Source organism: Aquarana catesbeiana, linkage group LG01 (assembly GCF_042186555.1).
Source record: "Aquarana catesbeiana isolate 2022-GZ linkage group LG01, ASM4218655v1, whole genome shotgun sequence".
NCBI lineage: Eukaryota > Metazoa > Chordata > Amphibia > Anura > Ranidae > Aquarana > Aquarana catesbeiana.
Window position 1 is genome coordinate 763,052,822 of NC_133324.1, and position 15,000 is coordinate 763,067,821.

At 42.2% G+C, this 15,000-nt stretch overlaps 1 protein-coding gene across 1 annotated transcript in view; it reads left to right on the forward strand.

Annotated features, from left to right (window-relative positions):
- The window catches only part of TLL1 (tolloid like 1), a 205,944-nt gene that overhangs the window by 135,839 nt on the left and 55,105 nt on the right, over positions 1-15,000 (forward strand). Inside the window, exons 8-9 of the mRNA XM_073606089.1 lie at positions 762-886; positions 6,514-6,629. Coding sequence (XP_073462190.1) covers positions 762-886; positions 6,514-6,629 — 241 coding nt within the window. The remainder of the gene's footprint in view (positions 1-761; positions 887-6,513; positions 6,630-15,000) is intronic.

The following is a 15,000-nucleotide window of genomic DNA, read 5'->3' on the forward strand; positions in this document are numbered from 1 at the left end:
TGTACTGCAGTTGGTCTGACAGAAGCCGGCCGTTGGGTCGACTTCTGTCGAAGAGACATGACCGAAAAAGGTCTGCTGTATGGCTCCAGATCAGCGCTCTCAGCCACTGGAGTACCGGCATGCTCTGGAGGGGGGCCACCCCCCCCCCTCAGAACACAATAGAGCAGCAGGAGAGGTCGCTGTACTAACATCCGGTAGTTAGTACAGTGGCTCCTCCTGAGCTGTCAGGTTTTTTTCATTCATCCCTGCTGGGTTGAATGAAAAGAAAAAAAAATACTAGTGTGTAATGGGCTTTAATTTGCTCTCTGTTCAAACGAAAGAAATGTTGTTTTTAACTTGACGTCCCTTTTGCTCTTCTACTTACCAATCTGAGCCTTGTATAATCTTATGAGGAAGTTCAAAAGTGAAACTGTACCTAATTTTGGTAATAATACTAAAGAGTGCCACAAGGCCTGAATAGGCCAGTCCAAAGGTTTGTCTTGCGTGAAAATAGGTGTTCTTTACTTCTATACTGGACTCGGGGAAAGGAGCTACGATTTAATCGTTGCATATACTGTAAATACTATGTTCAGAAGTCATGTGTTTGTGCAACTTTATAGCTGCACTTGTTTTACAGTATGTTCAATGTTTTCTATATAAAAGGTCTCCTTCAAACACACCTTAGTAAATGTCTAGCAAACAAGTAACATTTAAAGCCATGTTTATATGATGTGAGTGTAATAGAACTGATGATTCTTTTTTGTGTGTGTATCAAATTTTAGGGGTATGTTTCTGGATACAATTCTTCCATCCCGCGATGAAAATGGTGTGAGGCCTCCTATAGGTCAACGAACACGTCTCAGTAAAGGGGATATTGCACAGGCAAGGAAGCTGTATAGATGCCCAGGTACTGCAAAAAGAAACTATGCATTGTTCAGCAAAAATACTTCAGTAGCTTAATTCAGTACTGCCAGAGTTCAGAGGTGCAGGAATGGGAAATATGACAGCAAGCTAAAAAGATTTGGACTTGTCAGCCAAATGAGCACACGCCTTAATATCATGTAACCTTTGCTAGCATTTCACTTTTCAGTTTTAATTCCACATTACTAGTATAAAAAAGGCAGCATGATTTTACACGCAGAGCCTCTTTATCTAAATCCATAAAACTATTATTCACTGAGATGTGAGCCCTCCCTGTTCTGCCATTTTGATGTGTCTCCAAAATAAATACAGTGAGCAACCATACTACCTATGTAAGTAATTAGGTCTCTTAAGTTACTGTTATGTACACACTCTGATAAATGAAATAACATGGTTTCTAAACAAGATGCAACATGCCATTTTGGCTATAAAATCCATTGGATTAAATTTATATGTGAACCCCTACCTTGTAAAATAACCTAGGCAGTATAAAATAGAAATGCAAGACAAAGCTTTTGTGTGTTTGTGTATATACAGTGGGGACAGAAAGTTTTCAGACCCCCTTAAATTTTTCACTCTTTGTTATATTGCAACCATTTCCTAAATTCATTTAAGTTCATTTTTTTTCCTCAATGTACACACAGCACCCCGTATTGACAGAAAAACACAGAATTGTAGACATTTTTGCAGTTTATTAAAAAAGAAAAACTAAAATATCACATGGTCCTAAGTATTCAGACCCTTTGCTCAGTATTTAGTAGAAGCACCCTTTTGATCTAGTAGAGCCATGAGTCTTTTTGGGAAAGATGCAACAAGTTTTTCACACCTGGATTTGGAGATCCTCTGCCATTCCTCCTCGCAGATCCTCTCCAGTTCTGTCAGGTTGGATGGTAAACGTTGGTGGACAGCCATTTTTAGGTCTCTCCAGAGATGCTCAATTGGGTTTAAGTCAGGGCTCTGGCTGGGCCATTCAAGAACAGTCATGGAGTTGTTGTGAAGCCACTCCTTCATTATTTTAGCTGTGTGCTTAGAGTCATTGTCTTGCAGTCTGAGGTCCTGAGCACTCTGGAGAAGGTTTTCATCCAGAATATCCCTGTACTTGGCCGCATTCATCTTTCCCTTGATTGGAACCAGTCGTCCTGTCCCTGCAGCTGAAAAACACCCCCACAGCATGATGCTGCCACCACCATGCTTCACTGTTGGGACTGTTTTGGACAGGTGATGAGCAGTGCCTGGTTTTCTACACACATACCGCTTAGAATTAAGGCCAAAAAGTTCTATCTTGGTTTCATCAGACCAAAAAATCTTATTTCTCACCATCTTGGAGTCCTTCAGGTGTTTTTAGCAAACTCCATGCGGGCTTTCATGTGTCTTGCACTGAGGAGAGGCTTCCGTTGGGTCACTCTGCCATAAAGCCCCGACTGGTGGAGGGCTGCAGTGATGGTTGACTTTCTACAACTCTCTCCCATCTCCCGACTGCATCTCTGGAGCTCAGCAACAGTGATCTTTGGGTTCTTCTTTACCTCTCTCACCAAGGCTCTTCTCCCCCGATAGCTCAGTTTGGCTGGACGGCCAGCTCTATAAAGAGTTCTGGTCGTCCCAAATGTCTTCCATTTAAGGATTATGGAGGCCACTGTGCTCTTAGGAACCTTAAGTGCAGCAGAATTTTTTTGTAACCTTGGCCAGATCTGTGCCTTGCCACAATTGTCTCTGAGCTCTTCAGGCAGTTCCTTTGACCTCATGATTCTCATTTGCTCTGACATGCACTGTGAGCTGTAAGGTCTTTTTATAGACAGGTGTGTGGCTTTCCTAATCAAGTCCAATCAGTATAATCAAACACAGCTGGACTCAAATGAAGGTGTACAACCATCTCAAGGATGATCAGAAGAAATGGACAGCACCTGAGTTAAATATATGAGTGCCACAGCAAAGGGTCTGAATACTTGGGACCATGTGATATTTCAGTTTTTCTTTTTTAATAAATCTGCAAAAATGTCAACAATTCTGTGTTTTTTTCTGTCAATATGGGGTGCTGTGTGTACATTAATGAGGAAAAAAATGAACTTAAATGATTTTAGCAAATGGCTGCAATATAACAGAGAGAAAAATACACATACATTATCTCACGAAAGTGAGTATACCCCTCACAATTTTGTAAACATACCTGTGTGACATTTATAGAGCGTGCTGATGAGGAGAGCTACATTGTGTTTACATATAGGCCTTCTGGGTAAGTATTTATGGTTTACTATCTTGCCAATTTTTATTTTTTATTTTTTTCTTACCACTGTTAGCCACAAATATACAGTATCTCACAAAAGTGAGTACACCCCTCACATTTTTGTAAATATTTTATTATATCTTTTCATGTGACAACACTGAAGAAATGACACTTTGCTACAATGTAAAGTAGTGAGTGTACAGTTTGTATAACAGTGTACATTTGCTGTCACCCCAAAATAACTCAACACACAACCATTAATGTCTAAACCGCTGGCAACAAAAGTGAGTACACCCCAAGTAAAAAAGGGCCAAATTGGGCCCAATTAGCCACTTTCCCTCCCCTGTGTCATGTGACTCGTTAGTGTTACAAGGTCTCAGGTGTGAATGGAAGTAGGTGTATTTAAATTTGGTGTTATAGCTCTCACTTTCTCTTACTGGTCACTGGAAGTTCGACATGGCTGTTCATGGCAAAGAACTCTCTGTGGATCTGAAAAAAAGAATTGTTGCTCTACATAAAGATGGCCTAGGCTATAAGAAGATTGCCAAGACCCTGAAACTGAACTGCAGCACGGTGACTAAGATCATACAGTGGTTTAACAGGACAGGTTCCACTCAAAACAGGCCTCGCCATGGTTGACCAAAGAAGTTGAGCGCACGTGCTCAGCATCATATCCAGAGGTTGTCTTTGGGAAATAGATGTAGAGTATGAGTGCTGCCAGCATTGCTGCAGAGGTTGAAGGGGTGGGAGGTCAGCCTGTCAGTGCTCAGACCATACGCTGCGCACTGCATCAAATTGGTCTGCATGGCTATTGTCCAAAACAGTTCGCTGAAGACAGGCAGACTAAGGACATGGATTACTGGAACCATGTCCTGTGGTCTGATGAGACCAAGATAAACTTATTTGGTTCAGATGGTGTCAAGCGTGTGTGGCGGCAACCAGGTGAGGAGTACAAAGACAAGTGTGTCTTGCCTACAGTCAAGCATGGTAGTGGGAGTGTCATGGTCTGGGGCTGCATGAGTGCTGCATGAGAAGCTGAGGGTAAAGGTGATGGACTAGCCAAGCATGTCCCCAGACCTAAACCCTATTGAGCATCTGTGGGGCATCCTCAAATGGAAGGTGGAAGAGCACAAGGTCTCTAACATCCACCAGCTCTGTGATGTCGTCATGGAGGAGTGGAAGAGGACTCCAGTAGCAACCTGTGAAGCTCTGGTGAACTTCATGCCCAAGAGGGTTAAGGCAGTGCTGGAAAATAATAGTGGCCACACAAAATATTAATACTTTGGGTGTGTTGAGTTATTTTGAGGGGACAGCAAATTTATACTATTATACAAGCTGTACACTCACTAGTTTGCATTGTAGCAAAGTGTCATTTATTCAGTGTTGTCACATGAAATGATATAAAATATTTACAAAAATGTGAGGGGTGTACTCACTTTTGTGAGATACTGTGCATGTATGTGTGTGTATATATGTGTATATATATATATATATATATATATATATATATATATATATATATATATATATATATATATATATATATATATATATATATATATATATATATATATATATATAATTTTTTAAATTATAAATATCTATCATTTTCTTTTTATATAAGTGTTGGGGTAGAGACTGCAGGGGGATAAGTCAGCAGTAGGAAATAGCAGTACACAGATCTTCCCAGTGATTAGCTCTGGGTTGTGGCCATTGGAAGACAACACTGTTCTCTGGGCCCTATGCCAGCGGCAAAGAGTGAGACAAGCATGAGAGTGGAACTGTATGTAGTCACTCTGAGGGGTCGTCACAGGAAATCTGCTTCCATGATACACTGCAATATCTCTTCACTGGACAAGACTTTGAACTTCACCAGAATTGAAGAGAAAGATCTGTTCTTGGGCAGCCACGGATGACTTTGGTTTGTCTTTCAGAACCAATGTAGAAATATGGCCAGTAAAATTTTGTCACCTCCTTTCCTGGCTCTGAAATCCCAAATGTCACCAGTTTTACTTGGGATTTCAGAGCCACGAAAGGCGGTGACAATGTTTTACTGTACATATTTCTACATTGGTTCTGAAAGACAAACCAAAGTCATCCGTGTCCAGGGATCCCGCGATTTTGGCATCCCCGATCCAATTCGTTAATTAGCTATGGGTGCAGGGGCCGGTATTCTAAGGGAAGCCGGCAGTGAAGCCTTCAGGCTTTACAGCTAGTTTCCCACTGCACATGTGCGAGTTGCGCTGCGCTTTCTGAATGGTCCCGCTGTCCTCTGGGACCTGTGTGTGTCACAGAAGGCAGCAGGGGAAAGGAGGAGGGGCTGGAAATGCATGTAGATCACTGATCGGTGATCTTACCCGGGAGTGGGAATGGGTACCTGTCAAAACCAGGTACCTGCTTCCTCCCAAAAAGTGCCAAATGTGGCAGTGTAGGGTGCGAACAAGCAGAGCTTCCACTTTTGGGTGGAGCTCTGCTTTCATTTTTACACCCTAGATCTTATTTTGATACAGTTGTATTGCATATGTATTCGCTCATACAGTATATGATTTGTTTTTTTTAATGTCATAGCATTGTTTTTACAGAAATGTTTTAGCGCAACACCTTTGTTTTAATATAGATAAGAAGCATTGCACTGATATTTATTAAGTGTAGTTGAGAGTCAGTATAAATTTGGTACTTTCAAAATTGAAATGCAATATGTGGAGCCCAATTAAGGAAGGATAGCTACTAAATTGCAAAGATATATTGCATGAACTCTCCCTTACCTTACCATAAACTTACAAGTAGATGTCTAAGATAGTCTATAGCAGTGGTTCTCAGCCCTGTCCTCAAGTACCCCCAACCGGCCATGTTTTGGGAATTTCTCTTACCAAAACATGTAATGTAAATTCCCAAATACCAAACCATTGACTCTGATTTAAAGCACCTGTGTGAGATAAAGGAAAACCTGAAAACATGGCCTGTTGGGGGTACTTGAGGACAGGGTTGAGAACCACTGGTCTATAGTACATGGAGGTAATTAAAAAATTATATGTAAAGGCAACTGGTGTGGTGTCAACACAGCCTTATTTTGGAAATGGAGTACTATTTGACTTTTTCACTTTATCAACCTCCTTACTGCGCTGGTGCTTGGCTGCTCAGACAACAAACACTGCAACATCGGGGCAGAGAGATGGTCTTTGGCCCTTTATAAGTTCCAAGTCATGGCTTATAATTGTTGAATTCCTCATTTAATCAAGATCATTGAATTGTTCATGCCTTTTTTTTTTTCTATGGCTGAGGACATAATTGGCTTTGACTCATTTTATAAAGCTTTCTTTGCTGTCATCTACATACTTACTCTTCATTGTGGCTTAATATTGTAATCACCTTTTGTACTACATGTCTTGCAGCTTGTGGAGAAACATTACAAGATTCCACAGGCAACTTCTCATCTCCTGGATTTCCAAATGGTTATCCTTCATACACACACTGCATATGGAGAATTTCCGTGACCCCAGGAGAGAAGGTAATTATTCCTTAATGCGATTTTGACAGAGTAAATGTTTATCTTATCTCTTAATCTCTCTTGTGGCTTCTAACCAGGTGTTCTTAGCTCAAAACCTGATCTTTATTTGAAGAACTACCATATCAAAATCCCTTCTTCTCGATTTCTAAAATGGTCTATATCTAATGTAGTAATTTACTTTTGTTAATGGGTGAGCTAGAGTATAAAAAAAAAAGTTACGACTTTACTACAAACTTAGTGTATTTCTCTACAGCTTTTCTTTATATGATATTATATGACTTATAAACTGATTATTCTTTGTATTCTCAAATGAAAGCTTCAGTTAGTGTGTGCAACATTGTGACATGTACACCTTCATGACAATAAACTACAGAAAAACATTTTCTCTAGTCATCTGTCCAGGACAGCATTAGAGATAGGCTCCACCTCCGGAGGCAGGAAACACAAAATTCAGATCCATAAAGGGCAGCTTCCATCCCTTTTCTCCAGTCTTTGTGTTTCCTCCACCGGAGGAGGAGGCTGGATGGGAGCTCCCCTTCCCCTGAGCCTAGGTAGGGCTGCCTAAGGGAGAGGGGGAAGGAGGTCTGCAAGTACCTGAACAGGGATGGCAGTCCCCCTGGCAGGCTGCAGAGAGCTGATACCGGCATCGTCCTCCAGGATAGCCCGGGGAGGGCTGGCTTTCCCCGCACATGGCTCACATCGACAGCACGATGCTCCAGGAGGACAGCGTGGATCTAGCTGAACAAGCTGGCAGTGGTGCCGGCCAAGCTCAGGTAGGCGGACACTGGGGTGCCTTTGGGCTACAGGGCTGGGGGGGTTAATGAACTCAATGCTAGCACCCATCCCCCCCCCCCCCCTTTAGTGAGACGAGATCCAGGCTAAAGAGTCATGTGAATCCCGTCAGCACCTGGAGGGGGTGCACATAGGTGTTGGTGAAGGTATACACCCACTGGTTGGCTAAGGTTTCTGACAGCTGCTTGTCTTTGTTTTTCTTTCTTTCCCTTTGCCTCCCTTCTCTTCTCTCCTTCTCTTGTCTCAGGTTCAGCCCAAAGAACCGGAGAGGTCAGGGGGGAAAGAGTGTCCGTCATGTACGAACAAATTTAAAGAAGGGTGGAACAAACCCCTTTGTAAACCCTGTATTGATAAATTGGTTTACAAGGAGGCAACAATTGATTTCTGGTGTTAAGAAAGAAATAAAGGCTATAAGGATGATGCTGTTGAACCTTGAGACCCCAAAACAACCAGCCGCAGTTCCCCCCGCTTCAGCCCCAGAGTCGGGTGACGAATCGGGGGAGGAATCCGATCCTTTTGGATGAGCTAAGTGAGACAGCATCATCCAAAGATATTCTGAGCCAAGGGACAAGTTCACCCAGATACAGGCAGAAACAGTGGGGAAGGGAGAAGCAGAAAAGTGTCCTGTTATCCTCTCCTAAGAAAACCACCAAATCCCAGTGAATTGCTTCCCATGGGAGGGAGATTGGGGCAGTTCCTCCCACAGTGGGAAAAGACTACCCCAAATGCATTTATACTGAGGATAATCAGGGAAGGCTATCAAATTCAGTTCAAGAGCACTCCGCCCACAAGGATGTTAGTAACCACGCCTCCCAGAGATCCTAAGACGACGACAGCCTTGTCCACTAATTGGCGACTTGATAGACCAGCAGGTTCTTATTCCAGTGCCACAGCGAGAAATAAACCATGGTTTCTACTGTCATGTTTTCGTAATAAGGAAACCGTCGTGCAAATTCTGCCTAACACAGAACTTGAAGTGACTGAACAAATGGGTGACCTACAAGAAATTTCGGATGGAAACAATCTTTATGGTGAAGTAAATTCTTACCCCAGATTGCTTCATAGCCTCCCTCGACCTGAGGGACGCTTATTTACACGTCCCGCTCCACGAAAAATCTCAAAAATTTTTGTGGGTGGCAATCAAGTGGGGAAAGCAGGTCCGACATTTTCTTTTCTTTTTTTTTTTTTTTTACCACTTCAGCAAACACTATCAAGAGGCATATTCAGTTTAACGTTCATTTACTGTCTCCTTCTCGGTTTCACATCATTGTGGTAAATACGTAAAGCTTTATTAAGGTTTGCTTTCTTGCATATAAATTTTTTTTTTCTTTTCCCCTCCCTCCCTCTTTTCCATTAAAACTTTAGTCAGACAGAAAACAAAAAGAATTTAAGGGTTGTCTAACCAAAATACAGTAAGTAAATAGGGACATAGTAGAGGTTCCATATGCCAGCCCAAATATCTATAAAGGGCCTATAGGGCTCCCCGCACCCAACCCCTACTACCAGATCTAGTGTTTATATATATATATATATATATATAATGTCGTGGTTCCTACATTTTACCCCCTTACCTCCCAGCTCCCCTGCCAACACCCCCCCGACATTTTAAATTCAGGGCCCTGCCATTCGGCCTGTTCTCATCCCCCAGGATTTTTACGAAAATCCTGGCGGAGGCACTGGCCCCCCTGAGACTGAAAGGAATATCGGTCATCCCATACTTAGACGACCTTTTATTTTTTGCACCCTCCACACTCCTATTACAAGAAATGGGTGGCCATTTTCTTTCTTGAAAATCTGGGGTGGTTGATAAATGGGGAGAAGTCAAACCTAACCCCAACACAGGCCTTACAGTACTTGGGGTTCTTGGTGAACTCAGTGACGCTTTATCTCACAGAGGAGAAAGTAGCCTTTTTTCAGAACAATGTTAGTTTCCATCTGTTCAGCCATGTCAGGTCTGGGTCTCCTGACAACAACAATGCATGCAGTACAATGGGCAAGGGCCCATTTCAGGTGTCTCCAGGCTAATATCCTGAACAGCTGAGACAGAGCGCAGGAATTGCTGGACATTACCTTTCGCCTATCTCCAAAGACCAAGAGGTCTCTGTGGTGGTGGAGGGACGAAGAGAACCTTGTGCAGGGTCTATTATGGTCTCTTCCAGTGTCCATCTGCATCACCACGGACGCCAGTGTCTGGGGCTGGGGGGCCCGCTGGGGGTCAAGAGTAGCCCAAGGGCCCAAACCCAAGTACAAGTCCTCTCGGACAGTGTGCTAGCAGTCTCTTGTTTAAACAAACAAGGGGGAACAAGGTGTTCATCCTTAATCAGACTAGCGAGCGCCATCTTTTCTTGAGCCGAGAGGAACCTTAAGTCAATATCCGCAGTCCATTTAAAGGAAGTGGACAATCTTTTGGCGGACTTTCTGAGCCGACACCAAGTGTACGAGTCAGAATGGTCACTAAACAGGGAACTCTTCCAACTAATGGTAGAGAAATGTGGACTTCCAGAGGTGGATTTGTTTGCCAACAAATCAAATGCCAAGGTTCCAGTATACTTCTTGCTGGAAAGAGAAGTAGGGGCCAATGGGATAGACTCCTTGGCCCAGAAGTGGGTGTTTCGCCTATGCTAGGCCTTCCCTCCATTCAAACGTATTCCCCTGGTCCTGAGGAAGTTTGTCCAAGAGCCCACCACAATGATCATAATGGCCCCGTATTGGCCGAAAAGGCCTTGGTTTTCCACGCTTTTATGCCTGGCAGAGGAGTCTCCCCTCATGCTGCCCAAGAGGAAGGATCTGCTGTCTCAGGGCCCAGTTCTATTACCAAAAATACAGACCCTGAAATTGTCAGCTTGGTGTCTGAGGAAAGCCTCCTGAAGTCTAAGGGGCTCTCAGACAGGGTCCAGTAGAAAGAAGGTAACCCAAGCAATTTATGTTAAATTTTGGAAAGTTTTCTGTTTATGATTGGATACCAAGAAGGCATCTTCAAGTATTCCAGCTGCCTTGGAGTTTTTACAATACAGTGCGGACCAAGGACTGGCCATTAGTACAAAAAGTGCAGGTATCTGCCTTGTCTGTTTTTTTTTTTTTTTTTTTTTTGGGAGCAACCCCTGGCATTAGACCCGCTAGTTAGCAGGTTCTTTAAGGGGTTAGCCAAGATTACACCTGTTCCGTTCAAAATTCTGCCAAAATGGAACCTGTCAACAGTATTGCAAGTTTGGATAAAATGGTCGCAAAAGGAAGAGCTGTCCTTAAAATGGGTTACGCTCACGCTCTTTTTAAAGGCCATATCCACAGCCAGACGCATTAGCGAGCTGCAGGCATTTTCCATTAAGGAGCCTTGCCTGCTAATATTTGAAGACAGACTGGTATTGCGTACAGACCCCGGGTTTTTGCCTAAAGTGGTGTCAAAATTCCACAGAACTCAGGAAATTGTTTTGTCCTCTTTCTGTGGGTGCCCAACCAATCCAAAAGAAACAGAATTCCACCAACTGGACGTGAGAGCCTGTGTCTTATAGTATCTGGAATTGTCAGAAAGCATTAGAAAATCCAAAGCTCTATTTATTTTGCATTTGGGAAAAAAAATTGGGGTTCCAAGCTTTGAAAGGCACAATCGCAAGGTGGATTAAACATGTATTGTGGAAGCTTACAAGATTTTAAAGAAGGAATGTCCTTTTTTCCCCCATGACTCACTCCACACGGGCGCTATCGACTTCTTGGGCGGAGCGAGATGGAGCGACACCAGAGCAAATTTGTCGAGCAGCAACATCGTCAAGCTACTCGACTTGAAGCATTATAGATTGGACCTTATCTCAGCGCAAGACCAAACGTTTGGGAGAAAAGTCCTCCAAGCGGTAGTCACCCCCCCCCCAAATCTGGTAAATTCTCATTGATCCTCTCTAGTGCTGTCCTGGACAGACGACTAGAGAAAGCCAGAGTTAGACTTACTGGTAACTCTGTTTCTAGGAGTCGTCCAGGACAGCTGGGATTCCCTCCCTATATGCTGTTATAATTTTGAATGAGTGTTTTTGTTTCAGAAGCCGTTCCGGGGAAATTCTCAGGTAAAGACTGGGGAAGAGGGACGGAGCCCGCCCTTTATGGATTTATAGTTTGTGTTTCCTGCCTCCGGAGGTGGAGCCTATCTCCAGTGCTGTCCTGGACGACTCCTAGGAACAGAGTTACCAGTAAGCCTAACTCTGGTTTTTAGTCCAGGTAGAAGAGTGAACGCAGTGGGGTTGAGTTGCTAAAGGCAGGTAGGCTGTTTACTTTGCAAGAGAATTTTCGCTTAGCTTAGTGAATGGTGAAAATTAACTTTGCAAAAAATACCCAATCATGTACAAGGAAAATAAAAAAAAAAATGCATTTTTGCTTGAAGATGATTGGATGATGGAGGTCCGCAGAGCTTCATCTCATTCACAAAGATGAGGAAAAAATCCCCTGTAAAGTAAAAATTTCCCCAAATTGTAAACAGACCATTTACCTTTAGTAAATCAATCAAATAAGCTATATAAAGTTTATATTAGACACGTACATTTTGTTCCACAAAAAAAAACACCTTTTCTTCAATTACAGGATGCTATAAAGGAAGCTGATGTTTAAAATTTCAGCTTCCGCAATCACATTGCAAAAGGCTGTGTAAAATTAAACCCATGCTCTATAACCTTAGTGGGTTTTGGAGACTGTAATATGTCTACGTTACATTGTAAATAGGCTAAATTATAAAAAGTCCATCCAGCTGAACCTATTGTAGTGTAATAATCACAATATATCCTATATTGTTGTTCCAAAAAAAGGCAAACCAAAACATTCTGATGCCATTAATTATAGATTCTTTCTTGGATCAGTTATAGCACTATAGCATACTGTTGATCATCACTTTTTCCTTTTTGAGATGTACTGATGCACATTAGCGCTTCTAACTGTGCCTCCTGAACCCAAAAAGTATTTCTATGCACCTTTGGGAAGGTAATTCAAATCAAGGTGGGCCCAAACATATAGGAGGGATTTTGAGTACAGGGACAGCAGAGGGGTTCAACTAGCATGCAAACACCATAGCTTTTATGGCCAGTGCCTCTTGCTGTGCGCCTGAACCAAATGCAAATTTTTTATATGCTGTGTATTGGAGCCATAACTTCATAACTTCAACTCCAATGTTTCTATTTTGATGAACATAAAGTACAAAGTATAGATCACTTTTCTATTCATTTTATAGCAGGCTAAATCTAGAATAGGGAATGATCTATAAATAATGATATAAGGTCTATGTTTGAGCATTGTATAAAAACATGCTGTAGTTAAAAAAACAAAACAAAAAATAAACATGTAAAGTTTAGGGTGAGGAGCTGCTTGTTTTTAGGCGTCGAAGTATAAGAAATGTTCCTTCAATTACATAGTGGATTTTGTGAAAATGGCAAGTTGTGTAAAGGAAGGGCACAGAAGTATATTCAGATTTTTTAGAGAGATAAAAAAAAAAAAAACAATCTTTATTCAGACTCCAGAGACTAGCAGTAAAAGGAATGAGTTACTTAAACTATGCTGCATCTGTTTTATGCTAAATGTTTATTAGAACAAGGAAGACTAATATACTCAGACGCTATTGTGTCACACTTTGAGCCACAGACACAGCTCCCACACAATGTGGATACAGATGTATCCCGATGTGTCTGCACAGAATTAAGTCAGTATTAAACATGGCAATGTGATTATGTAAAATCAAACTTGCTTTTTTAAGAGAAAAGTTTAACTATTTAGATTACAGTCTTTACCATATAACCACTTGCTGGCCAGGCCTTTTCTGTAACTTTTTGTTTACAAGTTTAAATTACTTTTTTTTACTAGAAAATTACTTAGAACCCCAAACATATATTTTTTTGCAGAGATCCTAGAAAGGAAAATGATGATTGTTGCTGTTTTATGGCACACTGTATTTGTGCAGCAGTCTTTCAAACTCAAGATAACATTTTTTGAATAAAAAAACAAAACTCAAGTTAGCCCAATTTTTTTGTATAATGTGAAGGATGATGTTATGCTGAGTAAATAGATACCTAACATGCCATGCTTTAAAATTGCGCACGGTCGTGGAACGATGACAAACCACTGTACTTAAAAATCTCCATAGGCAACGCTTTAAATTTTTCTACAGGTTACCTGTTTAGCGTTACAGGGGAGGTCTAGCACAATAATTATTTCTCTCACTCTAATGCCCTGTACACACGATCGGAAATTCCGACAACAAAATCCATGGATTTTTTCCGACAGATGTTGGCTCAAACTTGTCTTGCATACACACGGTCGCACAAAGTTGTCGAAAAATCCGATCATTCTGAACGCGGTGATGTAAAACACGTACGTCGGGACTATAAATGGGGCAGTAGCCAATAGCTTTCGTCTCTTAATTTATTCTGAGCATGCGTGGCACATTGTGTGTCGGATTTGTGTACACACGATCAGAATTTAACAGATCGGATTTTGTTGTTGGAAAATTTTATAGCCTGCTCTCAAATTTTGTGTGTCGGAAATTCCGACGGAAAAAGTCCGATGGAGCCCACACATGATCGGAATTTCCGACAACACAATCCAATCGCACTTTTTCATTCGGAAAATCTGACCGTGTGTACAGGGCATAACGATCACGGCGATACTTCACATGTGTGGTTTGAACACCGTTTACATATGCAGGCACGATTTACATATGCGTTCGCTTCTGCATGCAAGCACAGAGGGATAGGGTGCTTTAAAAAAAAATTCTTATTTATTTTACTTTTTTTTATTTATTTTTTATTTTTTTGTTAATCACTTTTCTTCCTATTACAAGGGATGTAAACGTCTCTTGTAATATAAATAAGCACGACAGGTTCTCTTTATTGAGAGATCTGGGGTCAAAAAGACCCCAGATCTCTCATTTACCTTTAACCACTTCAGCCCCGGAACGATTTACCCCTTTAAGGACCAGGCCATTTTTTGCGATACGGCACTGCGTTGCTTTAACCACTTGCCGACCAGCTCATGCAGATATACTGCGGCAGGTCGGCTCTCCTGCGTGAATAGACGTACCTGTATGTCAGTCCATGCAAGGAGGATAGCAAGTGCGTGCCCGCGGGTCCTGCTGACTCGATGTCCGCCGGCGAGCCGCGACCGTGGGGGGGGGGGGGGGAGAGGCAGAACAGGTACCTGTAAACAAGGCGATTCCCCGTTCTGTCAGATGACATGACAGAGTGATCGGGAACAGTGATCTCTGTCATGTTCCAGTAAGCCCACCCCCCCTACAGAAAACACCCAGGGAACACACTTAACCCCTTGATCACCCCCCAGTGTTAACCCCTTCCCTGCCAGTGTCATTTTTACATTGATCAGTGCATTTTTATAGCACTGATCAATGTAATAATGTCACTGGTCCCCAAAAGGTGTCGTTTGGGGTCAGATTTGTCCACCACAATGTCACAGTCTGGCTAAAAATCCTATTCATTTCAATGGCGCCTGTTCACATCTGAGCGTTTTGTTACATGAAGCAAAATGTCTGAAAAACGCCCTAAGCTCAAAAAAGAACATGAGCTTCTTTGGGGCAGATTACAGGCATTTTTCTGCCTTT